Source organism: Crocodylus siamensis, chromosome 11 (genome assembly GCF_052110815.1).
Source record: "Crocodylus siamensis isolate JL-2025a chromosome 11, ASM5211081v1, whole genome shotgun sequence".
NCBI lineage: Eukaryota > Metazoa > Chordata > Crocodylia > Crocodylidae > Crocodylus > Crocodylus siamensis.
This window is the reverse complement of record NC_143405.1, coordinates 14,508,518-14,536,151: the sequence shown is the minus strand read 5'-3', so window position 1 is coordinate 14,536,151 and position 27,634 is coordinate 14,508,518. Positions and strand designations below refer to the sequence as shown.

The 27,634-nt window shown below is 40.8% G+C and overlaps 1 protein-coding gene across 7 annotated transcripts in view; it reads right to left on the bottom strand.

Moving 5' to 3' along the window:
* TNC (tenascin C) overlaps window positions 1–27,634 on the bottom strand; it is an 89,067-nt gene that overhangs the window by 11,000 nt on the left and 50,433 nt on the right. For 2 of the 7 annotated variants that reach the window (XM_090022760.1, XM_090022763.1), the window contains 9 exons: window positions 23,676–24,095; window positions 20,354–20,626; window positions 17,613–17,885; window positions 15,147–15,419; window positions 12,408–12,683; window positions 10,051–10,323; window positions 8,140–8,412; window positions 2,763–2,885; window positions 568–711 (listed from right to left, as the gene is read on the bottom strand). In XM_090022760.1, coding sequence (XP_089878886.1) covers window positions 568–711; window positions 2,763–2,885; window positions 8,140–8,412; window positions 10,051–10,323; window positions 12,408–12,683; window positions 15,147–15,419; window positions 17,613–17,885; window positions 20,354–20,626; window positions 23,676–24,095 — 2,328 coding nt within the window. The remainder of the gene's footprint in view (window positions 1–567; window positions 712–2,762; window positions 2,886–8,139; window positions 8,413–10,050; window positions 10,324–12,407; window positions 12,684–15,146; window positions 15,420–17,612; window positions 17,886–20,353; window positions 20,627–23,675; window positions 24,096–27,634) is intronic. The other 5 variants (XM_090022762.1, XM_090022764.1, XM_090022766.1 and 2 more) reach the window with 5 other exon arrangements.

Sequence of the window (27,634 nt, the reverse complement as noted above, 5' to 3'; positions counted from 1 at the left end):
GGCATACTCTGATAACTAGTTATATTCATGTTCCGAATCCAAAAGCTCTCAGATACAGTCTTGACATCATCGATCTTGAGGCTTTTATCAGAGATGACATTACTCTCAACATTCTCCATTTCAGGCAGTTTCTTGGAGGAAACTCAGACTCCTAAGTCTGGGATAAGAAATGATGCCTGTCCACAGCCAGGGTGACCTATTGATTCACTCAGCAATTTTTTCATTGCATACTCTGCTTTTCTTTTCTTGTTTCCCTGTCTTTTTCTTGTTTTTTTTCCTTGTAGAGACCCTGCATTTCCCTTCATTTCATGCCTCTCTTTTGAGAACCTGCATTGGTTGCTCTGATTAGAGCAGAAAGGGGACATCAAGTACATCTTCCTCTCTCATGTTGAGTACATTAAACCCTCAGCCGTGGTTCTGAGCTCCTAGTGATCTATGAAACAGTTATACTATGCAAGACTCTGTAGTTTCTGTGATCTTAGGTATCCTTTCATCTCTAATTTCTGAGCCATCTGTATGACTACCTGAAAAAAGCTGAAGTTGAGTCTGCTTTCTCTTGGGTATTACCTGTTTTCAGAGATCCAGAGACAGGCTCACTTTCTTCAAATCCTTTTACAGAGGTGATGTTGACAACATATTCTACACCAGGGATCAGTTTCACCAACTTGGTCCTAGTCTTGGTTCCATCAACTGTCACAACATTAACAGTACCTAAAATCAAATGAAATGGTGAAGGAATGGTGAGATGACATCCCGACTAGTGTTTAGGCTTGCCCTACTGTGTTCCAATCAAATATGATCTTTTCCAGCATGAAAATGGCTTTTTCCTATGAAGCCGAATTTTCCTCGAAGTTAAAACTACTAACATAATGGTATTGCCTGGGTGTAGACCAGGGAAAATTTAGCATCTGAGGATAAATGTAGATAATATAAATATAAATCAAATATGAATCAAAGAGACTGGGTTATTAATATGTATCCCTAGTAGTCAAATAAATGTAAAGAAAAATAAAATCTTACCCTGTTCATGTAACATGGTATATTTTCATGTGTAAATTAGGCAGCTGTCTATTTGCAGATGGAGATATTTGCACGTGCAGTTAAACATAGGTGAAAATCAAAGCCTTGTTGTAACTACAGACTTATTTTGTTTCTGGAAGGAGATAGAGAAAGGCCAGCTACCTACATCAAGCTTATTGTTGGCCCATCTATATAGTGATTCCTTTGGGAGATCCCACAGCTACCAGTCATGAAATCTTACCTGAATAGACAGCAATTCAGGAAGTTTATTTCCCCCAAATTCTGGTGAATGTCTAGTATGACGCATCAAGACATGTATAATTTAATGTTCCTAAGCATTCCTATTGAATTTAGTGGGACTCTTTAATGTGTGTAAAGTTATACACATGCTTAAATGGTATGCTATGTCAGGGCATAAATCCTGGCCTGTCTTCCTTTTTGTTCAACTGGCACTTCCAGCATATTTCTGTTGCCTCTAGTACATTTCTGCATGCTTTTTGCTAACCCTGAAACATTCCTTAGTTGTGCTAAAGTGCACTGCTCATCTAGGAAGTCACTTTAAAATGACAGGTTCTTGTCTGTGAATTAAGTGCTAAAACTGAGTTGCGTTGTGTTCAGTAAAATGAAGTATCTTTGGCAGAAATTCAACTAAGTTTCAGCTAAGTTGGGGTGATTTTGTTAAACTACTCTTAATCTTTAAAAGGAAGATTTTTCAAGATACTGAGCACACAGGGTGATGAGCTCTTGTGAACACTGGTTTAGGAACCTAAACAGAAAAGGAGATTTTTGGTGAATTTGGTCTCAGATATGGGTTATGAGCATAAGGGAGTCCAGTTCTGAGATCTTTGTCAAATTTGACCCATGGAGTGCAGAACTTGCCACATACTGTAAGCCTATTCACCAAAATCACTTCAGTGCACTCCTAAGTTTCTGGCCAGCAACTGGCTAGCACAATACAATGAACCTCTGTGACCTGAGGCCAGACAGCTACAGACTCGGTGTGTCTACATGAGAAGCTTAACTGTGTATTTAGCATAGTTTGCTGCAAAGTAAGCATGTGTGTCTGCACGTACACGTGCTTACTACAGAGAGCTGGTGCTGGGAGCTCCCTGGAGGGTGGGGAGGTACAGGGGATCCTGCTCCTTGTCCACCTTTGCAGGGGATTGAGGCATGGAGCTACAGGGGTGGGGTAGGTCCCAGTCCCCTGCCCCAATCTGCCGGTGGGGCAACTAGCAGCAAGTTAGCTGCTATATGCCTCACTGGCATTTCTGGTTAGGGAGCTGAGACCTGCCTCTCCCCTGAAGCTCTTTTCAAGTCTCCTGCCCTTGATTGGGGAACCAGGGCCAGGAGATCCCTGCTGCTGGGGCAGGGGAACATTGTCCCTGCCCTAGCAGGCAGCTACTTGAGGCCAGGAGACAGCTGTTTCCTGGCCCAGTGCTCCCTGCCAGCCCCTTGGCTAGCACCCAGGGGGAGCCTTGACCTCCCCTAGGTGGCAGCAGGGGCCCATTGCAGGGCTGCAGGAAACTTGGTGCAAAGAGCAGCAAATCTCCTCCCTAATCCCTACATGTGTAGACACCTGCCCAAAAGCATTTACTCCAGAGTATTTTGCACCAGAATAAACTTAGGACAAATCAAATGCATATGTAGATGTGCCAGCTGAGTAATAGACACCAGAATAATGCAATCACTTCAACTTGCTCACTTCTCTCTCATCAGTGTTTTCTATATTCTTGCATTCTCACCTCCAGTTTTGGGGGTATAGAGAATCCGGAAACTTTCCACTCGGGTTCTTGGAAGCATCCAGGTGACTGTAGCTGAGTTTTCAGTGATGTCAGTGAAATTGATTCCTTTGGGAGATCCCATGGCTACCAGCAGAGTAGGGCGAGCAGAGAAACACACCATAGAGAACACAGAAAAAGTTAGATCATGTATATATCCATCCTTCTCACTGGAATAACATTGATTTCAAGTTTCTATCCCAGGAGAAAAAAAGCTATAAATATTCAATCCACACAATGCTAGATCAAAAGATTCCATGCGCTTACAATTTTTTATCACACACTTAGAACAATGTTCCTTTTGGTTTTGATTTTTGTTCAATAAAATTACAGCAGTGTTTAGCCTGGTAAAACAGCTGTTAACTACATATACGTAGGATCCTATAATACAGGGAAATACTGGAGTCTTCAGTGGCTATGAAAAATTTACATTTATGGGACTATTTTTATTTTTTTTAATTACAGAAACTCTGCTCGTCATAATTCAAATTCATTCAGATTATTTTTAGTTTTTTATTTAATCTCCTGAATCTCACTCATGCGTCCTGAAATATATTTGTCCATAGCTGTCTTTAGGTTGGAAAAAGTCTGCTTTCAAGCTGCCAAGGCTGTAATAGGGTGGATTGCCACTAAGGTCTTGAAACTGGGGTCTAAGTGCATAAAAAGCCCTGTCCTGTGAGATGCTGGACATCCTAAGTGCCTGCTGACTGCAAAGGGAGCTGAGGGAGATCAGTAATTTGCAGGATCAAATCCTAAATGATACTGCAGAATCCAGAAAAATAAAACTGAAGCCTAACCCAAATAAAAGTTGGTGAAGGCGCAGTGTAAAGAGGGAACCCTTTGCACCAAAGGAAGGACTTCCAGCTTGCAGAGAGAAGGCAGCAAAATCCTACCTCATTCTCTTTGCAGTAGCAGGCAATAGGTTAGAGGTATCCACTGGGACCATAGCTGTAAATGAACCTGCCTGCTGATGTGTATAATGGACTATAGTATCATCTGTGGCATGGCTATACTAATCTTACTAATACGTACTGCTAACTCTGTACCCTGATTACCAAAAAAAGAAAATAAAAAAGAAGGGATTCCCTCACTTTACCCCCAAAGTAGGGCCCCTTACTTCAAGCCTCTTTAACTTGGTCTTTGCATATAAGATTAGGATTTTACCATAGGGAGAAAGACAGGAAAAATACTTTCCCTGGCTCTGAAGTGATGGAATATTTAGAGTCAGAGAACAAATGGTTTAGAGGGAGGTGGAAAGGGAAGGAATTTATTTAATTTTCACTCCTACAACTAAAATTGTTTCTCTTGCTCTCTCCAAAGTGAGGGGCCTCACTAGTCAGAATTTAAAGTGGCACAGATGAGCCATGTGCCTTGTGAAGGAATGGCAGCTCATGCCTGAGCAGCAAGCTCTTTGGGCAGAAGCTGTCTTATTCTGTACAACAGTAAGCACATTGTTGGCACTCAATAAATAAGAATAACAACATAGGGTGGATTCACTGGTAAGCTCCAGGAGCTTTGTGCCTCTCTGGAAATGCCAACCAGTTAAGCTGGATTTGTGTCTGATTTGCATTACCGGAGGAACAGCAGCCAGAGCATGCACAAAATATAGATCCATCTTTATTTTTGCATAGGTGGAACCTGGGAGCTCATGGATTTATGAGGGGAGGTGGGACTGTGATGTAGTAATATTTTTGGGGGCACTGCTTTTAAACAGTCACACACGCACACGCGTGCACACAGACACTCACACGCACACGCGCGCACACAGACACACAGACACACACACACAGGCACACACACACACACACACACTTCTTGCCTTCCCAAAACTGGCTCCTGATTTTGTATACATGATGCCTGGAATCAGACAGTGTTTAAATCTTGCTGCATGCACTTCTTGAATAATTAGAGTAACTCATGGGTGTTTTTGAGATTCAGTCTGAAGATGTATGACAGCATTTTGCCCCCGACTGAAAAATATTTCAACGAGTTGGAATTTAAGCTCCTGTGATCTGAATGTGGAGGGGCCCCCAGCAGCACTGGGGGAAGAGACCTGGCGCTGGATAGTTTATATTCAGGCATTTCAGTCCTAATCTGCTTTTTGACTGTAACCAAAACAACTCTGATGAGTGTTAACAAAAATAAATAGCCCACACAAGAGAAGTCCATTAGCAGAGGAGGGACAAATACCAAACACGAGCCACATTTAAATGATTGGTGGAGACATGCCAGCGTGTAGGGTGAAGAGAAAAAAGAAGGCTCTGAGTAAGACAGCTTGGAAAGATTGCAGGAAAGGAGTTGAGGAGGGTTGTAGGCTCCAGGTATTCCAGGAGTTCCAGTGCCAGGAATGCTAAATCGGTTGAAGCAAAAGGAAAGGAAAACAACCTAATCTCCCCTGAGAACTGTAAATTATCTCCACCGTTTTCTGTAGACATTGGTTCTAGAAGTGTGTTCAAAAGTAAGCACCGCCCCCCCGCCAAAAAGCAAAGCAAAAAGCAAAATAGGTTAAATAAAGTTGCATCACACTCAGCTATGGTTGCAAAGTTAGCCATGAAGTGACAATCTGGGGAAAATTAAACAATAATAAGAAATACAACGGAGGATAAAAGAGAGTTTGGTGGCCCGAGCTTGTACTCACTCAGGCCATCGTGAAGTAGGACTCATTATAATCCATCTTTAGCTACCTACTTTGGTGCTGCCAAATGCTTTTTTGCCATCAAAGCCCAAATGTTCTTGAAGACTAATAACTAGTAAATCAAAAAGCTATTTAGCTTTCCTGGTGCCATTGACTGTCATTGTCAGGAATGGTATAACCTGCCACCTGAGTTATTTAGTTGCATTTTTATGGGCCCATATCTATTATCAATTATCCATGGGCTATTTATGGGTGTTTGTCTTTTGCACTATTGGCTTCAGTAGCTGACATGCACCTAAATCTTTCTGAAAGGGCTGAATAAGAATGTAGTCATGAGGAAAATTATAACTGCCAGTGATTTACCATAAATATCCTGTGAGTCAGGGAAAATGGGGACACGCTGCTAACAAGTACAGTTGACCTTAAACATTTCCCTGTTGTGAGTCAAACCTTTGGTGAGAAGAAAGGTTGTCTGTGATGGATGGACACTCTGCTTAGTGCAAATGTCTCAGAGACTACGTATATTCATTTGCTGTTTATTTAAGAGAGTGATTGTAATCAGTTGGGAGCTCATCAGAAATGTGCATTTTCCAGCTAAGAATTAGCACCATAATTGGTCAGATGAATCATGGTGCCATGCATCTCAGGAGATACCTTTCAGTACTGATTTTCTCATCAAAGCCTTTTAAGACATTGAATAAAGATAATCAGTAAAAGTTTTGCAAATAAGTAACATCTTTGTTTGCTTGTAAGACTGAACAAACAAAGAAAAAAATCAAGCCGATTTGAAATGAATGTTTAATTTTTTCAGTAAACAGAATTTTTAAAAACTATTTGGGGTCAAACAGCATCATTCGTTCATCCAAATAAAGAATTTGAATTCATTTTCAAGCATTTAATATTTTTCTTAAACAAAACTGACCTACATTTCAAAATGTTTTGTTTCAACATTGTTTGGAACTGGAAACCCCCCCCCAAATGCTTAATTGAAAAATGTCAAACTGAATGCTTCAGCTTTTGTGGGAGGCGTTCTGCTGGTTTTTGACCAACACACTTGGCAAATCTAGCACGAACTTGCAAAATGTTTTATCTGGCCACCGTTGGAAAACAAAATAGCTACTCCCCTACTTCCTCAGCATTTTTTTCAGGTGCAGACAGAAGTGCAGCCCTACTGAGAATCCCTCACAGGAAGTGTTCTGAGTTACAGTGATCCCCAGGAGCAAACAGAAGTTCACTGTTGGTTCCAGGGAGGAAGGGATGTAGCTGCTGGCTGGGAGCCTGCTGCGGGTTTCCCCTACCAATGGCCACTGCTCCCTGCAAGGCTTCAAAGTTTTCAGAAAGGGGAAGGGAGCAGGGGGGGCTCATTCTAGGAGTTTCCCAGCCAGCTGTGGGGGGTGAGGTGGGTGAATTGCCCCCCCCCCCAACCTCAGAGGGGCTGAGGCAGGGGCTCCAATACCCTCCAGTAGGGGCTGCACATCCCCTAGTCTGAACTCCCCCTGCTCCCTTTCCTCCCCACCCACTCTGAAAACAGCTCGAGGCTGGCAGGCAGTGCAGCTGGAAGTTATAAAAGACTCTATTTTGAAACATCTTCATCTGACCCCTCATAGTAATGAGGGGTCAGATTTTCACCCGATCAGTCATTTTTAAAGCAAGCTGCAGCTTTCCGTTTGTGTTTGGTCCCAGCTATAAACTGCTTTCTGTGGCCAGACCAGGCAACAATTGTCACTTTTGTCTGTGCCCTTAATGGCCCCCTCCTTCTCTCAACTGTAGTGGAAGGGTGGGGGGTAAAGTGCTCTGAAAGTGGGGTTTAGTTTTGGTAGAGATTTTTAGTGGTACCTACGGGGGTTAAGACACTCAAGAATAATGCAGTGGATGTACTGGAACCACAACATTACTGTGCTTGTTGCCCTCCCTGGCTCCATTAAAGTCAGAAGAGTTCCACCCATGTAAAGCTGGTATAAGGCACTGTGGAATCAGGCCATGGTCTCTTCTTTTAAAAGATAAAATAACATTTGTAACCCCTTGCACCTGCTTTTTCCACTGAAGATGCTATTAGGTGGTAAATTCAGCTGAGTAGTCACTGATACCAAAGTGTTTTGCACACTAGTAATACCCATGTCCCATGTATCCTCCATGTGAAAACTACAAAGCATTTCACAGGTATTAAAGGCTTAATTCTGTCAGAGACTAGAGACTTCTGTGTCATGTTGAGCACTTGAGCTGAAGGTTGATAGCGGTTAGTATCTTGCAGATCAAGACCTAACTGATTAGTCTTTCAGCACCCCTGGGCCCTTGGTGAGATTTATTAGCCCTTTTTTATATGTTGGCAAGCTGATGTAGGATAGAGATATGGGACTGTAGGCTGTCCTAAAGTCAACAGGGAGGTTCATGGGAATGACCAGCAAGAGGGAAAACACTTTTTGCTCCTGAAATCTGTGCTGATCCCTAGACTCTGTTGTCTTACCTTCAGGTAACAAGTATGAAATAAAGCACGCAGTCTTTTATGACATAATGAAGACAGTCAGGCAGAAGAAGGTGAGAAAGTTCCATCAGATTAGGCACATGGCAAAGAACCACAAAATGTGGGTTAGGAATGTGGGCAAGAGACAGTCTGTGAAATTCAGCGGACAACTTGGATAAGAGGTGGAGAGCAATTAGAGAGAGTTATACGCATGATGCTTTTCCCCTCCATTGTAGGGACAATACCTGTGATAGCTACTGTATTTATGGGTTGGGAACGCCGTCCACTGATAATTCCATAGAGTTCAATTTCATACTCAGTACCCTCTTTCAGCCCTGTTATATCTTGGGTGCGTTCATGACCCGGTACTATACGTTCCCATGGATCAGACTGCTTTTTGATATCCCTGATTTTAATAAAAAAGCTGTCGAAAACCCCATCATCTGCAGTCCAGGAAAGACGGAAGCCATCTGGGGTAGCATCTGAAACCAGAAGGTTGTCGACCTCAGGTTCTGCTTCTAAAAAAGGAGAAAATAGCAGTAGGGAAAAAGAAATGATTGATCACATATACATATTTTTTTTACCAGTTCATAGTGACCTGCCTTAGGTCAGGTTACAGCGTGCTATAAGAATCCAGCCACAGTTCAAAGAAATGGAAACAGTTGGCTTGCTATTAAAAGGAAGGGGGAAAAGCCCGGTAAGGGTTGAATCTTTAGAGTAATACATGTATAGTACAAGATGTATGATAATGTGTATATGGGCATGTGCAAACTTTCAGTATCCAACAATGGAACCATTATCGGGGTATACAGAATATGCCCCTGTTGTGCATTAATAAACATGCTGATATTTAGTTGTTCTCTGTCTTCCACTAGAGTTATACATCCCTTGTGAGACCTTTATTTTTTTTAAAAACCCATCATTAATAATTTACAGCAGTGTCTACAATACCGCTTGCTTCTCCACATTTGATAGGGAAGAAAAGCCCTATAGAGAAGCCACTGAAGAGATTCCTTCCCTTATGTCAAACACTTTCTGCACATGGTCCTAGCCTTCCTGATGTTTCTGATCAAAGCTGAATTAGAATATCCACTTCTCCTTTGAAATAAATGAAGAATATTGAAGACCCATATCCTCTAAGCTGTACCCTTATGTCCGAAAAAAGTTTTTCTAGAACCTTTAGTGTCATCTTTGGAGATAGAAAAGGAAGGGAAATATTGCTGGTCTGTATTTCATTGACTGTTTTTAACCATGTTATATCAAACAATTTGACTTCTGTGAGTCATACTACTTAACCCAAGGATAGGTCTGCACTAATTATTTTTTTTATCTCCCTCATAATGTGCCCCTGGGTTCCCTAGCTGCAGCAATCTTGTCTTAAATTTTACTGTCATCATCAGCAAACATTCTAGTACCTCCAATGTGCTTGCTTGCCTTTTCCACAGTGAGAGGTGCACATTTATATTCATGCCAACATTCAGGTGAATAACTCAAGCTTTGCTGATATATAGAGTCAGAAAACTCATTGGATGGAATTTGATGGAGGGTACAGGTTGGACTACAGAGGCAGTCAGGTAACAGTACTTTTCAAGAAAGCCTAGATGCAGCTGAAGAAGCTCAGCTATGATGCGTATGAGAGAATGGGCAATCACATGCTGACAGGAACACCAACTCTGCTAGTTGTGATGATCATTCTTGATTTTTTTTCTTAGTCAATCTGCATACCGAATGAAAGGAAGGAACTTATGGGCAGGAAGTTCATAATAACTTTCTTCCTGAATGGTCCTCATAGGTGGAGAATTTTGAGATGCCAGAGGCTGTTCATGTGATGAACTTCTGAGTCCAGTCTGTTTTTTTTTAAAGACTCCCATAAAGGATTCTTGCATGGAGCAAACAAGAGCAATTTTCCCTTCCACCCTCCTCTCATTTTTTTCCCATTGAACCCCATACAGGCAGGAAATAAAGAAAGCACCAAGAAACAGGGGATGAAATCATGCTAGTGAACCTATTGATCATGATGAAGTATGTGTTGCCATGATGAAGAGGATGCAAAAGCCATGGTTGTTTTGCAAATGGATTGCACAGAACATCTTCCAAGTGAGAATATAAGTGTGAAAGGAAGGATTGAAAAGAATAATTTGTTCACGTTCAAATACCTGTAATGGCCACAATGCTTAGGGGCTTTGTTTGGCGCCCCTTGGCAAAACCATAAAGCATAACCTCATAGCCAATGCCAGTAATAAGGCCTTTAAGCTTCAGATGCCGCTGGGTTCCTGAAAGAAGGAACTCTTGTGGGTCCAGCAGCTTGCCAGAATCCACCACGATTACTAGAAAGTTGTCAAAGGCATTCTCCGATGCCATCCAGGACACTGTGAACCCATAAGGGTTAATGTCAGAGACAGTTAGATTTTCCAGTGGGGGCATGGCCTCTAAAAGAAGGGAAGGTGCAAAAAACACAAAAAAGAAAAGAAGCGAAAAATATTGCGAGTTAAACAGCGTCATGGAAGCCACCATAAATCAGTCATAAATCTCCCGCAACCCATAGGATTTAATGGAAATGCATGACCAGCACAACAAAGGAGGGATTTTCAAAGGAGCTTAAAGGAGTTAGATGCCACATTCCCATTTAACATCAGTAGTATTTCAGCACCTAACTGTCTTTGGCCTCTTTGAACATCCTCAACATAAGTGATTAAACACATTCATTTAATTTCACATACACACAGTGAATCATAAATAATACAGGCTTAGAAATTATTTGGGTAATTTAATAAAAAGCCTGATATATCTCCTCCTGTATCTAACTTTCAACCACTATCTTTTGCTTTTTCTTCCAAGGATTGACCCAGTAAAATTAGAATTAAGGTCATTGGAAGCACAAGTTCTCAATTACCCAAGGATTATTTCTTTGAAAAAATGAAATTTCACTAGATAAAGTTAGGGGCTAATGGCTTCAGATCAGACTAGCTACCTAATCTGCCAATTAATTATGGGCAAGCTTCCCTTTTTATGTCAACAACTTAAAGGGATTCCAGTACAGATTTCCCTCCTCCCTGATAATTTTCAGACCAAAATATCCTTAGTTTTAATTTAAGGGATTGTCAAGAGTTCAGTTGCCACTGACCATTAAAATAAGTGGCTGGATTTTTCAAAGAGCTCATTTAAAAATATGCACAATTTGACATTGTGAGCTGGTGAGTACGGAGCTTTTTTGGGGGGGGCCTTCAGGGTGGTTACTAAACATCACAATTTCATTCACAAATTCTTGCCCCAGTTGTTCCATTTTACTCCATTCATAAAATCTACCGCTCCTACAAGACTAAGCTTCCATTTACTTCAATGGATATTTATAAATAGTGTTTTGTTCTGTGTTTTTTAAGTAACACGCTTCTCTTGGAGAAGGCAAGTTAGTCAAAATCAAACTTTTATGCAGGAAAGGGGTGGTTTTGACAATTGGTTTGAAATGAAACCAAATTTGAAAAAAGTAATAGATGATCATAATAGCTTGTTTTTAATATTTTTGAACAAAAATTCTGGCTTTTTGGTTCAAAATAACTTTCCTTTTATTTCAGATTTTTAATAGAACTTTTCAATTACCCTGAACAGAAAGTTATTCAAGACTTTAAAATAACCAAAAATATTTAGATTCTATCTTTGGGAAAAAATGGAATCTGTAGCTGAAGTGGTGCTTATATATGGAGGAGTTTGTGGCATTGATTTTTTCTTTTTATTAGTCAGCTTGTGATTTTAATACAAGCTGAAGATGTCTACAGCAATAGGTTGCTGCTTTTAGGTTTTGCATAAATCTAAATGAAAATGAATTAATAAAACAGATACTTGGTCAACCAAAGGCCAATTTGTGAAGGGCCAACCGGTGAGCAATTACACAGGACATCTCACTGACTTACTGAGAGCTCATGCCAGTAACTGCTGCTCCCCAATATGGTTAGTAGAAAATATTTGATTTTTCTGAATAATTTACAAAAAATATGTTTTGCCAATGCTACTCAATAGTAACAGTAATGGGTTTTCAGCTTCACAGGATATTACTACCACTTCAAAAGCCTCAACTAGGCTCTAGAGCTAAAGTCCTGGCCCTTTGAAATTTCACAAGTCACACAGAAAGGAGCTGTCAGCCTCACACACTGTCAGGACTACACAGTGTAACTGAGCCTACAAGACAACAGGAATCTTAAACAGGCAGTGCTGCTCTGAATCCCAACAAGTGCTATAGATTAGATTATTGGCCTTGTGATACCAGCCACACATGCTCATTGGTCCACCTGACCCTGCTGCACACTTTCTCTGAGCCTCCAATACTGAATAATCTCTTTAAGCATCAACATCATTATGTGATCTGAAGCCACTAAGCATAGCCAGCATTGCTGGAGCAGACACTTTGTTACATAGGGGAGCAAAAGAGAAAATCCTGTACTTTGCTCCATGGCAAAATAAATTTTAAAAGAATAAATAAAAAAAAAAAAGAAACCAAAAAGAACCTTTAAATGGGTACCTGTCATGACAAAAGCAGTGAGGGGCTCTGTGTGGACACCTGCACTTGTGGTGCCCTTAATATTAATATCATAGCCAGTGTAATCTACCAGGCCTGAGATGTGAGCGTTGCGGGCACCTCCCGACACTGTAAGCTCCTGAGGTTCATGTGCTGAATAGGAATCTCTAACATTTATAACAAACTTTGCAAAAGGCCCATTTCTTGTGGTCCATGAGAGGTTGAAGCTGTCGGGGGTAACGTTTGTGAGTGTTAGCGTGCCCAGCTGTGGCTCAGCCTCTGAAGGGAAAGGAACACAGGTGAAGAGAAGGCATTACTTAGCGAAGAGCTGTGCTAATAAGCAACGGAGGGTTATGGCTGCTTAAAGCTGTGTCTGTACTGCGTTGTACCTAGCTTTTAGCCTCTGTTTTGCAGCACGTAATAGAATGACAAACTGGGTATTCATAACAACTGTTTGAATGCTGGTGGTATAATTTCCATTGCATTTTAACTTGTTCTTTTTTTTTTGGTTCTATTTCTTAAGAAAACTAGATTTTTAGAATTATCTTCAGCCTGATTTACAGAACTGCCAGACGCATGCTGCCCATGTGAATTCAAAGAGAACTTGCAAATGGTCAACACCTCTGGAAATGAAGCTGTGAGGCCCAAACACACAAAAGCACATAGGCACCTCAAGTCAGCCCTCTTCTCAATATGTCCTATTGGCTAGTTTAGGCAGCCAAGTATTTTGGCTATTGTGGGTTTCAGTGTGCAATGTCTAACTCTCCCCCTGTATCAGACTCATCTTGTAGGTGCTTAACCCACAGCTATGGATTATGGTAGAAGCAAAATGCCTACATGATAAATCCTGTAATGCAGAGTGGTGCAGCATCACTAAGCCCCTTTGTGCAATGTCCAGGAATATGTACCAGGACTTTATTCTGAAAAAGCCAAATCTATTAGATAAAGCAAGGGAGATTTTAATGCATAAAAGTCAGAGAGCTTCATGCACAGAAGAAGGTCAATATAATTATCCCCACCAGTGGGCTATGGGGACATTGAGGCTTGGGGTATTGAAGTACAGGAACTTGTTTGGATCACCCAGCAACTGGTGGCAGAGAAAATTACAGGAATTCAGGTAGGATGAGTTCCAATTAAGGACCTTTATCTATTTAGCCATATTGCTGAATATTGAATGAAGGCCATTATACTTTTTTAGTCCCATATTCTTCTGATGATAAAAGCCTTCCTCATACACAGAAATGTCCCATGTATTGATCTCATCCTCAAACTGAATATCTTGAACTGGAGCAAAGCCATTTATTTTATTTTTAAATGAATCAATAAATCATTTATGGAAACCATTTTATCAAAATGTTTTGGGACACCTTGGTGAAATGGAATCAGTAATTATTTAGGGGAATTAATTCTGTAAGTGATTCATGCTGGGGAAGATAACAGACACATCAATGAACAACAGAACAACTGAAGAGCAAAACTGTATTGATAACTGAAATAACTGAAGTGCTGCAAACTGTTCCAGAACTGATTCTCCCACCCGAGACTCAGCGTAAATGATTTAGGAGAGAGTTTGTCACCCCATTCCCTAGTCCAGGAGCAGGTGCTTCTAAGTGCCCCCAATTAAGGATGCATGCTGGGTCTGTCATCATGCTGTCATCTAGCGACCAGTAGTGCCAGCATGGTTGGTAATGAAATTGTCATTGGGAAAGCTTAGTGCTTCTGAAGACTGGGATGCAGAGGCAGACAACTGTAGATGGAGAATGTAGTGATACCAGACACGGACCCCTCAGCCCTGCATGCAGGTTGAAGAGAACAATCTTTTCTATCCCGATCCTGAAACAGGCACATTCCGTCACATGCCATTTGCATCCATGTCAAGCAGGCCCATATCATGGCACCCAAATTCCAGGAGTTACTACATGCAACACAAGGTGAAAGTATCTCTCCAGGCAAGGTTTAGTAGGATCCCAATATTCTGGAGTCACCACCAGCATTCAGAAGAGCTCTGGCATCCAGCGGAAAGTACTGAACTGTCCATTTAAGACTCACCAGCAATGATGCAAGTGATAGAGTGGGAGGCTGATCATCAAGAAGGAATGGACTTCTTTTTGATCCCAGCTCTTTACTAGTGGGGGGGACATGAAATATGCCAGGCAGAGAAAACACTCTTGGACCAGCGTTAGATAACTGGACCACTCCATGCAGTGCCTGTTGGTGATTCAGCATGCCACAGAAAACACCAGTAGAGAAATGCAAATGCCAATACCATAAGAGACATGTGACCTTTACAAACAAGGAACCAAAATGGCATGCAGATGCCTTTCTGGTAGGACAAAGAGAGTTCACCCTCATGGAGGGTCACAGGCAAATGAGGATGGATGATATAGAATGAATATCAGTATTATTTCAGACCAAAGGCAAAGATATTCCAGAGAAATCCATCTGGACCAAGTCAGTTATATATATATACACAGAACTTGCAAATAAGTGTATATATAAAGAAACCAATCAGAGGTTTACTGTGTTGCTCCCTTAATGGTGGGGACACTTTTTCGGCCTTTCTCATGGTCCTAGATATCCTTTCTTTAGAATGGGCTTGGGTTCAGCTCATTCAACTTCTTCCCATACTAAAGAGGGTGGCTTAGATGAGAAATGGTGATGTCTGACCAGAGCCACGTTCTAGAGCAGCTTAGAAGACAGTGGAAGAAACAATAGAAAAAGCAAACCTTGAAGATGAAATACCTGTGGTTGCCACTGCTGTCAAAGTCTGACCAATTTGCCCATCAACTAGACCATGGAGTTGGACAGTGTAATTAGTGGCAGCTCTTAGATTGGTGATTACAAAACTTCTTGAAGCCCCTGACACTGTGTGCACCAGGGAGTCCAAAGGCAAGTCAGAGTTTCTGACTTCTAAAACAAAGTGATCAAAGGCAGTGTCCTGTGCTTCCCACGTGAGAGACGCACTGTTTGAGGTAGCGTTTGAGACAGTTAGTTTGCTAAGGAGAGGTTCATCTACTATAAGAAGAAAAACAAATGGACATGTGTTGCAATTATTAAAACACAGAGTAAAAGTAAAATGAAATAAAACAGATAAAACAACAGTAATCAGAGGTGGAAAAAAGACTTATTTGATTAGCTAGCCCTGGTGCCCCTTCCCCATCCTATCCCAGTCACAGTTGAACCAGACTCACCCCAGTCTCCTTTAGCAATAAGGGCAGCTTGGCCATGACCCAGTGATGGCTCTCTGCAACCTACAGTCCCCAGGTGGAGAACTCCAAATTCATTTAACTTCCAGAATGCTATTCTCCACACAGAAAACATGGCTGTTGTTGATTTAGTCACAGATACATGCTACTATGCTAAACCATGCCTGATTTCCTAAAGTTCTGCAGATCTTTCTGGTATAATCATATTGGGGTGGAATCAAAATTCCTCAGATTTATACCTCTTAAGATGACACACTTATTCTTTGCAATCCCTGATGAAATACAAGTGGTTTTATCTTTGTAATTTCTCCCTAGGATAACATAGGCATTGTACTAAGAGATAAATTTGTTCAAACTGTGTCAAAAGGCAACAGTTAATATGGGTGTTAAATAGGGGAGTGCAAAGCGGGCCCTATTTGATTTGGATTTGGATTCAGCCCTAATCGGGGACAGTGATTCAATTCATTAGTTCGGATCACTCTTCCTGATTCGATTTGGCTGAATGCAAGTATGAAGATTCGAAGCCGATTCGGAGAACCAGCGATTTGGACACAGACACAGCTTTAAAAGTTTTTTCTACATTCTTCAAGGTACCAGCATGGCTTGAGATCGCTGCGGTGCTGGGGCAGATGGAGAGTCCCACAGGAGCGTGGGGCGGGGGGTGGGGGGGGCTCCACATGTTCAGCAGCAAACCTGGAAGTGGACTTGAAATATTTCCAGACAACTTCCAGGTTTGCCAGGGAGTGAGCTGGGACCCCCCCCCCCCATGCCTCTCCAGCTCAGCAATCAGCTGCTGGGTGACCCTGAGTGCCCCCCCAGACTCAGGAGACACCAGTCATTGAACTCGGGGGGTGTGGGGGGCTCCCTGCACACTCCCTGGCAGACCCAGAAGTGGACTGGAAGTGCTTCTGGTTCACTTCTGGGTCTGCTGCTGAGAGCGCTGCATGCCTATGGGACACTCCATGTGCCCCAACATCACAGCACACATGAACTGCACCGGGTATCTAGAGGTATGTAGAAAAAACATGTAAAGCTGTGTCTGTGTCCGAATCTTTCTGAAACAATTCAGAGGGTTACAATTCAATTTGGAGAGATTAAAGGGTCCTCTGATTTGATTTGGATTCAGAGATTCATCCGTCAAATTGGCCAAATCGTCACCAAACCAAATCAGGGACCAAAGCATTGCACAGCTCTCGTGTTAAACTATTGTGTGAGATACTGTATTCCTACCCTGAGAGGAGATCTAGTAGTTTTGTAATTGGATATCTTACTACTTCCAGCTTTATGCTATTATTAATCTAATGGCAGATTTCTTTCTTTCCTTTTAGGGTCCTTGCTAAGACAGGACGAAAAGTGAAACTTCAGGTTGTATTAGGTGGTAAAATATAAGTCCATACCTATTCTGTGTCAGTATGAGCCCTATGCATCCTTTTTGTCCTTCAGCAGCAGTTATTTGAGGTTTTAACTGGAATTAAAGTGGTGTATTTACTTTGTACAAATCCACTCACAGCTTGAATTTCACCTGAAACCCATGCAAAGCCAGCAGCAAGGTAACTCCTCCACCCCAAAACAACCTTTACCTATAGCTACTACAGCTTCTTATTCAAGAGAAACAGCACCCCCTAAATGCATCATAACAGATACAAACATGTCACAAAGCTGAGGTGTTTATAGGAAAACATCACCTCAAGGCTCAATTCTTGAGATGACTTACTGAGTATCCCATTCTCTCTGAAGTTGTCCCTATTCTGATGGAGTCGAGCAAGAGAAAGCTTATTATTTCTGCTGTGAGTGAGATAGTCTCTCATGGTCATGGATGCCTCTCCCTGAGTGAGATCATGGTTAAATGTAACCTTAATTTAAAACATCTCCCAACACTCTTCATCGGAAGATGTGAATAAGTATAAACTGATGGGAAGCTGGGTGGGAGAAATAAGGCCAGGGAAAAGGGATGGCCCTGTAAGGAGAAAGAAGAGTTAGAATATGAGGTAGGTTTATATACCTGTAATAACAGCAACACTTATTGCCTGTGTGCGGAAACCAGGAGTGATCCCATAGAGGTAGACAATATAATCAGTGCTGGGGGATAGCCCTGAGATATGAGCAGTTCTTAAATTGCCTGAGATGTTGTACTCCATGGGCTCCAACAACCTGTTAGAATTAATAATTTCAATGGTAAAGGTCTCGAAGGCCCTTTCAGTGGCTGTCCAGGAAAGGTTGAAGCCTTCTGGAGTAATGCCGGAAACGTTTAGCTCACCAACTTCTGGGTGCATTGCTGAAGAGGAGAACAAAATGAGTTAGAATTAGATACCCCTTGAATTCCCGATGTTCAGAAATGCTCTTCTTGCATATATTGCTTCCCATCTGCCAAAGCTCTAAGCTGACCCTGGAACAGAAGGTTCAAACAGCAGCTTGCTGCAAGCCAGCAGTAGCTAAAGAGAAGCAAGTAAAGAAAAAAAAAAGAAAAAGAAAAAAGAAAATGTCTAAAATTGCTGCATAAAAGAAAGCTGCAAGGCCATGGCGATTTTTCCATCCTTCTGAGAGCAGACATGCATCCTGAGATCTGAGCATGAAAGCAGATGTGAAAGAACAACACATTCCTTCACTCTTTTAAGAGAAATTGAAACTTGAACCCTTACTTTATCAAGGGGGAAAGGTTGTGTTTCATTTTAGCTCTTCCCCACTCCCTCTCACTTTCAAGAATATGGAAGTTGGCATGTAATCCTGGAGCTAGAGCCAAAATTTGGTGCTATGATAGCCCCCTTGTGGTTTCTCTCCTCCTGGACGCATCCCTGATGCTCTACATAAATGCTCAAGGAAGTCTCACAATAGGAAATCCCCAGAAAGAAAATGTCTTAAAAAGCCAGATGTCTGACCAGGAAAGAGGTGGGATATCCTACAGAGTGTCCTCTGTTATTTCTCTTGAAGTATTGTAGAGACAGAACATAAGCCATACTTAGGCAGGAAACTGTAATGTCTCTTTTCTTTGTAGATCTGTAATGCTTTGTTTGTTTTCTTAAAGCAATCATCTACGCATTGTGACTGGAGTAGAAGCTGGGATCACCCCATACTCAGAACTCCAACGGGAAGTTTTTAATGCAGGACACAACCCAAGGCAAGCGCATCATGTCAAATCAGTCCAGCCAGTCCAAGCTTCTTAAAGCGCCATTGCAACAAACAAGCTATACATACCCTATCTTTTAATTAGTTTTAAATTCTCCTGTGTAGTTTTAACTGCTGAATAAAATGTACTCAGAAACCGAAATTGAGACCATGCTTGAGCCGTCCTCCAAGCCAGAGAAAAAATTGCAGCAGATTGCAAAGGGCTTATGGGAAGCCCAGGTTCTACATGAAACAGATCATTAGCACATCTGAATGAAGAGCCACTGTGCCCCAGGTATTGTCATTTGGGAATGTGAACTAGAAAGTCCTATCTATTTCAAAACAGTCTGAGTGTCTAAAAGTGACTGTAAAGTTATGTGTGACATTGAAATAATGTGAACTTCTACCGTAAGTATATAGCCCCATAAGGCTGGAGAGAGATATTCCTGTGTTATATCTAATAGATAGCAACTGCTGCCCACTGCAGGTACAGCAGTAGATATAACAAATAAAACACCTGATGAGGCATCAGATCTAAACTGGAAAGGAAATAAAATAAATATTCAACTGAATAGGTAGAATACGTCATCTGGGCCTGCTTCAAACGAAGGCCAATTTATTAGAGATCTGTTAATCATTACAATAAGACTCTTTTTATTTACAGAAGATAAGCTTGAATTTCTCCAATTTATGGAGCATTCTTGAGGTTTTTCATATTCAAAATCCAGATCTGAATATGAAGGTGGTGACTTAACACTCTTCTCTGCTTTCTATTATATATAGTGTTTTTATTATATGTTGTATTTACATCAATGAAAGCTGAATGAATAGTGAAGGTGAAGAGAAGAGTCATAACACTGTGGTCTAGATTACAGATTATTTTAAGCAGCTTTTGGTTATTGATGGCCGAATTTTCATCTCTGACACTCATTATACCTCAGCATAACTCTGTTGACTTTAGTGGAGTTATTCCCAATTTACACTACTGTCAGAGCAACAAGACGGCAATACTGTAACATGCAATATTAACAAAGTTACATGTTTCAATGCATGTTTTTGGCCTTTGAAAGAATTCATCTCCATCCTGGTCTACTTTAAATACAGGATGTGGAACTAGAAAGGACTCCCTGGGTCATTGAGTCAAGTACCTTGCGGACAACTTCCTCGTATAATCCAGTTAATAGACTTATCCATATACTTTGTGCATTGGTTTGGCAACAGTTTTGGAATATGAAAAACACAAGTGTTTGCTGTTTTGTGTACTGGGCCTATAAAAATGGGTGTCCATACCTTTCACAGGACACTGTGCTCTTTCTGATTATGTGCACTACAGAACTGGGTTTTGTAATTAGCATCAATAGTCAAAGAAATGAGGTAAGTATGCAAGAAACAAACAAACAAACAAAAAAGAACAAAAAAAAGTAAGAAAAACAATTCTGAAGAAAAATAGGCCCTTCTTAAAGCAAATGACATCATGGTGGCACTGAGACTCTTCCTGGAAAATCTGATCAGGCCAGAGGTGTTCAGCTGAGTTTTAATTACAGGCACCCATGCAAAACTGATCAAGTGTACAAGCTCTCACACCCCTATCTTCAGAGAAGAAAGGGATGTGGAAGCGGATGAATGATTTAGAAAGGGTACCTGTCGTGGTTTCAGTGGAAAGGGGTTTGGTCCTGTGGCCCTGAATCATACCATACAGGGTGATACTGTAGCGTGTGTTATCCTTGAGAGCAGTAATATTCACAGAACGCAGTCCCCCTGGGACTGTATGATTCTGAAATTCTTCTGGATTGTTAGACTCCTGCACCTGAAGGACAAAATTCTCAAAGGCCCCGTCTGCTGCTGTCCACGTGGGTCGGAAACCATCCCAGCTAACCTCTGATACTGTTAAATTTCCAAGCTCAGGTTCCTCCGCTGAATAAGGACAGAGAGTCAATCAGTTACTGCAATTACAGATTGATGAAGAAGTGGCGTTCCGTGTTAATGAAATTCACTTGCAAGCAGTTATGTATAGATGAAATATGCCCATTTTCAAATATGCCTACCCTTGATGACTCTTCATAAAGTCTCCTTCAGAGACTTGGACTGCAGAGCAGTATAGTAAGAAAAAACAATAATAATAATAAACAATAGCCATATTAATATTCAAATATAGCACACAGAAGGCCATTTATATACATCTTTGGAGCTGAAAGTATTTTACAAACGTGTAAAAAGCCTCACCATAAGGTATGTAAGTATTTCAATAACCATTTAACAGCTGCTATTAGTAACCCAGCAGTTACTGCTCTGAAGTGATTATGATACTGCAGTTTTTCTTATTCTAAGGTTAAGAAGAAGCTTTAGCTTTTGTAGTTAATTGGAGCTGTGAGTTTTGTGTTTCAAATGGTGTTCACTTGGAAAACACCATTTGATTTTTATAAATGAATTTCTAATGCAAAATAATACAGAATGGAAAGTGTTCCCTCTGCTCCATCACCCCATCTTTAGAAATATACTACTTTGAAGTTTCCCAAGATCTTAGAGTAAGTTTCCTGGGGACAAATATGCTGGATTTTTTTGAAGGAATTATTGCCATTATGCTAAAATAGGAATTTCAGATGTAGGATACAGAAAGCTTCCTGTATTGAGAGAATGATTGATTCTTTGAAATTATGGAAGTCCGCAAAGGAAACATGATATTGTGGTTTGCAGTACATATAATCTATGGTTAGCCTATAAATTTAGCCAGTTCCACATGTCTCCTTTCTCTTATTTGCATTGTTGAAATCAACATACAATATTTATGATAGGACCTGATTATTCAATCACTACTCAAACTGCTGCATACTTACTCATGTCTGCTGTTGCACTGAAATCAAAAGACCTGATTTTTTTATACCTGATATACTAGGGTCCCCTTACAACACACTCGGCATGTCTACACATGCACATGTACTGCACAGTATGGGCATGTGTCTACATGCACATGTCTCTATGAGCAGTAAATATTGCAACTTGCACTGTCTTGAGTGTAAATTTATACCTAATTAGTTACTGTGCAGTAACACACCTGTAGACACCTTACTGTGCAGTAACATGGTGTGTGGACTGACTTGGGACTAACTTTAGTCCCAAATCAGTCTGCATAGCATTAATAGACTTTAATGCCTGCATGTGTAGATGCCGGCCTATTCCTGCTTACTGCACAGTAAATTTAAGCCAGCATAAATGTATGTATAAACATGCCCATTGGGTGTAAGAGGATTTATTTACACCATTTCAAGGCAGTGTAGTGTAAAGGGGCTCTAAAGTACGTGAGAATAAAGCTCAATGTGATGAAGGGCTAACTCCTATTTTATCTTTACATAACTAGAATGGCACTTCCAGAGCCATATAACTGCCATTTTTGACACACCTTACAAATGAGGGTTGAATGTAGTATGGGTAAGTATGTTTTATAGGGCCTAATTTATATAGCATGAGCCTAATACTCCAGAACTCACATTACCTTCACCGGATTTATGGATGCTTAGGCCCTATGCCATTGTACAAAAAAGCGGTATCATTCAGCTCCACCAAACTCCCAACTAGCTCCCTCCCACCTTCCTGTAACCCTGAAAAAGATACTGTTGTATGGAATAACTTTTCAAATCAGTACTGGTCAACATATATTGCACAATCCACAGCTGAGCTGTTTTAATAAAAAGCAGAAACAAGGCTCCTTGATATCTAAGGGAAATGCAGTATAGAAAGCACAATTCAGCTGGAAAAGGGAAAGCAGGATGAAAAGGAGATGGTTGCTTCACAAGTTAAAAATATTTTATGGCTGTGTAGGCAATTAAAATAAGACATTGCTTTAAATCAAAATAAATCAATATTAGAAATTAGTGCAACATTGTTCAAGAAAAAAAGAATACAATGATTATTGTCAGTACTGCAGGTGTCATGACAATTTAATAGCAATACAGACTTCCCTGAATTTAACTTTCAATTTCCAGTCAGAAATGCAGAATCACAAGGTTTCTTTCCCTTTCAATTTCCTTTACAAGGGCATGCAAGTCTGATGTGGAATTGCATCCAATCCCCATCATGCTGTCTCATACAAAACCATGCACTGCACCTGCTCAAAAAAGGCTCATTGTTGCATGACAATAGAGATGACAACGATGATGTGGAACAGCATACGAAGAGATGATGTTACTTAGTTTAAAAAAAAAAAGAGTGAATACATCATGGAGAGATGAGACTGCTCTAATCACTTCCTGGCCACAGTTTGTGTGCTCCTGTGCAAAGCCTGCAACTCATATAATGATTTTGGTACTAGCATGAAATGGGAATGTTGCTAGGCTATTTGCTATTTTTTCCAGCTTCAGATTTGAATTGTGGCACCTGCTCATTATGTACACTACATACGGAGGTTACAGAACTGATTCCTATTGCTACTGTATTGTTCAAGGAGAAATGCATGTGCTAGGGAAAGATAAGGGCCTGTTTAAAGACACAGGAAAGCCACACTCCCCATGTGTTACAACCTTTTTTTTTCCTTCTCAGTCATCACCACTTCCATGCAAACACTGCCAGAGGCTACCTGCTTGATTCTTCCTTTTGCCTAACTAGCAATCCAGACAAGTCCCAATAGCATCCTGCTATTTCACATACCTTTTAAATAGCAGATGCATCAACTTCCCTGTCCACATGCACACTGAAAAGGGACAATCGATGCTATGTCACCTGAAAGGCTGAATGAGAAACTGCCCATGCTAGGTAACTCAAAGTTCTCATTCCACAGCAACAAGAGTTTTATCCCATGCAAAAAAACAAAACAACCCCCCCCCCCACAAAAAAACAACCTTTCAGGAAGGAAGCCATTTCTTATGAAGCCAGCCTGACATTTCTGCAATGGAACAGTAGTATGACATGACACCCTGCATTTCAAAGCAGAAACAAGAACAGATGGCGAGCAAAATCCGTAAAAAAATACCTGTGTTGGTTATAGCTTCCAGTGACTGAGACAGCTGACCTCGAGCACTTCCATGGAGGTTAATCTGGTATTGTGTGCCAGCTGTGAGATTGGTAAATTCTGTTTCTCGTTGGCTTCCCGGCAAAAAGATTTCCAGTGTTCTGTTTAAACTGGACAGGTCTTTCAGAGTGATAAAGAACTGATCAAATACCTCATCTTGTGCTGCCCATGTTAGGGTGAAACTACTGAATGTCCTGTCTGTTACTTTTAGATCATGAAGTTGGGCAGTGACTTCTGAGATGGAAAAGGCAGTGGGCGCTGACAGCTCAGTGTGAGAATCAGTGCTCGGAACTGTTAAGTAACTTAGCTCAGTAGGTGCAGGGTAGGTAGCATTAAGTGAAGTTTCATTGTTTGTTTCTCCGGGTGCTGTGACTAGAAGTGCTAAACAAAGGTAAATTACAAGTTAAAATTTCCGAAGGAAAAAAGCAAAGACACTAAAATGAAGCCTAACATCTGAGAAAACTAGGTTCTGGAGTTTGCATTACAGATTTTGAAACACAGAGAAAGCAGATGGCGAACTGATTGTTTGGAGACTGAATCCAGGTCAGAGGTAGCATTGCAGAGGTAGGATTATGAAGCTTAATGTTGCCCTGATACACGGCCACACGAGAACCAGAGCATAAGCCACTAGAGGTAACAATTCAGGGATACTAGTTTTCATTAGTGATATGGGGACATATCCTCAGCTGATGTAAATGAGCAGTTCTGCTGCCTCAAGGGAACTTTGCTGATTTATGTATGCTAAGGATATGACCCTAAATCTCTTCAGCATGCCTCTTATCTATATAATATGTCAGCTGACACTACTGATGCAAACCAGAAATGGAATGCATGCTAGATATTGCAAATATATTGAGATCCAGCTTACAGGGTTGGTTATTTGACTGGTCAAATAAAGTTCAGTCAATTGACTGGTCAATTATCAGTCATCAATTGTAAAAAATTGCTAGTGGATCCAAGTAATACACAGAAAAAGCACAAATTTTCCATTAATAAATGTGTCAACAAGCTGTTTAAAAAATCATATTTATGTCCAGAAAACTACAAAAAATGTAGGCCTTTTGTAAATTTGCTATAATCTTTGACTTGCCAAAAAATATGCAGTCAATTGACGATATTTAACCGGTCAACTGAACAGCTTGACAACCCTACCAGATTGTGTATTCAGCTACAAGAGAAGTATGCTAACTCTCTCCTTAACCAAAGAAAAACAAACTTATGTGGTTGCCTATCTGTACACATGCAGGATTCTAAAATAGGAAAAAAAATAATAAAAGTTGATTCATCTTTCATAAAATAGCTTTTATGATACCGGCTGAGATGGAACAGTGATTGTCCTCTGTGGGAGTTTACATGCTATCTATGGGTCATGCTATCTATGCCTTGTTCCATAGTCAGATTTGAGAAATCTGAGCATTGTGCAGATGAGAGAGAGCTGGTACTGATCAAAGCTGGTAGGCAACAGACACAGGTTACATTCCTGAAACTTTAATTAGTCATGCAAAACTATTTCCTTATTAGTGGACTAACTGGATCATTTCATACTCAAATGGCAGCCCAACGTTCATGTCCTGATGGTGCTCAGTTAAAAGGCAGCAAGTAGCCTTCTATCATTAGTCAGATCAGCACAAGTACATACCCTAGATTCAACATCTGTCTCCAAACAGACACTTGTGTATCACAAAAAAAAGTTTTCAAAGGCGAAAACACGATTAAAAACGTTTTCAAGTAAAAACAAAATAGATATCAAGAAAATACATTTCTAGACAAATATTTATGTAAAAGCACTGTTTCTGCTGAACTTCAACAAAATTAGAAGCCTATGGGATGGATTCTATCACTTATACCAATTCTGTATCAGTGAAATTCTGTTCTTGATTTAGGCAAAAAGTCCTAATTTACTTTGGTGTGAAAATGGGAATTAGGACCTATATTTAGTACAATATGAATAAAGTAACTTCATGGTCACAATAGCACATCTGAGTGATTGCATTCATTCCCTCTCTGCCAATGAGGATACTGTTATAGCTGTTATCTGACTTCAGAGTTACATCACTGTAACATCCACAGAGGAAACGGTGCAGTACCTACATTTTAATCAACTGTATGTAGACTTCACTTGCAAAATCAGCAATTTGCCAGCAGATGACATCCAGTTCTTTGCTATTCTAGGCATAGCAGAAACTCAAGCATCACGGAAGTATGCTACTAGTTGGCAAATGCTGATTTAATACTGATCTTTTTACATACATGTTAGTAGCTATCATGCACTGTGGAGTACATCCAAGTATATAGTCATGCATACATATAGTATCCAGACCAGCTGAAATAAAAGGGTAGCAAAATTAACAAAAGGATACAGCTCAATGATGCAGACACTTCCAGTGGAGAATGGTCATGCAAACTGAGCTGAGGACCTATTGAGACATGCTGAAAAGCACATGGAAGAGCAAAATAAAGACTGCTTTTAAATATTCCAGAGCTTTTACAGTCACAAACTTAGTGTTGTTCAGTATTTGATTTAATTTAAAGTTTTGGTGAAATTTTAAAAAATAAGATTTAAAAAAAAATAAAATTAAATCTCTCCCATAATTTTAACCTACCTAAACTCTGATCAAAATTCCCAAATGAATGTAATAAAAAGGGATGAATTTTGAAATAAGCATTCACTCCACTCCCTCCCCTTTTATTTCACTAGTTCTAGTGTAAATAAACCCAATTCTGCTTGGTGATATTATTTACAAGCAAGAACTTTGTTTCTCATGAATGCTACTACTACAGGGAGGTAGGGTCATTCCTCCACTGAGCCACCCAGATGGGGGTGAGACCCTCATTGGTAACATTGAAATACTTGATCTTACCATGATACATGGTTAAACATACTCTATTGGATTCTGCTGCTTAATTTAATCAATGGGACTCTACTGACTTTAGTTAAAGTTGCAGGGCATATATCTATATTGGTATATTTTTTCTAATAATTTTTACTGCAGAAATGGCTGGCAACCATAGCTAAGGATTTAATTATTTTATCTAAGAAAGGATATAAAAAAGAGAGATGAACCCTTCTTGAAACCAATGCATAATAGCCCCGGGCATACATTAATTTAATGATGTGATGGGATCTGATCCCAACAATCCCGCCTTCTGTCATGATGCACATGCACAGGTGGCAAGACACACAATGTTGGGATTGAGAATCTGATTCCAATCACAACATTACTATTTACCAGGGCAGGGGGATCCTGGGATCATGATCATAGGGAGAGACTGGCTCCCCTGCGCCAGCAAGTTGAATGCTGGATGCCCACAGCCTGGCCTGAGCTGTGTGGTCCCAGGGCTGGGACCAACAATCAGTTAAGCGTGGGTCCTATTCCTGTGACCACAGCGGGGCCAGTCCCAGAGCCCCAAGCTGTAAGAAAACCTTCTGTGGAGCCTAGATGCAAACACAATTTTTTAAGGTTGTGGTGCTCTGGGGTCCTGTGACCACAGAACCTCTTCTCAGTCCCAAGGTCCCCCTGTCTGGGGTGTGTCAAGTGCCTTGTTCCACCACTCTGTGGGAGCTGTGGGGGAGGCAGTCAGCCTTCTGGATCATCAGATGAGCTCCCTTGACCTGGCACCTTGAAAAAAGTGGGGGCTGCACTACATAGCTGTCACACTGCCAACACGGGGAAGCTGTCAACCAAGGCTTGCCATGTAGCTAGGATCAGGCTACATGTCAGGAAACCTGCCACACGCTTCTTTTAAAGTGCAATGGAAACCAGCTACAAACATATTATACACATTTTGTGAAATATTTTTATGGTTTCCCATTTTGTCATGCCATTAAGTGCCCGAATGTGTGGCCAAGTTCGTATTTAAGACACAATTAACAGCTTAACACCATCATAAATGTAACATCTGCCAGGGGCCCTAGGAAA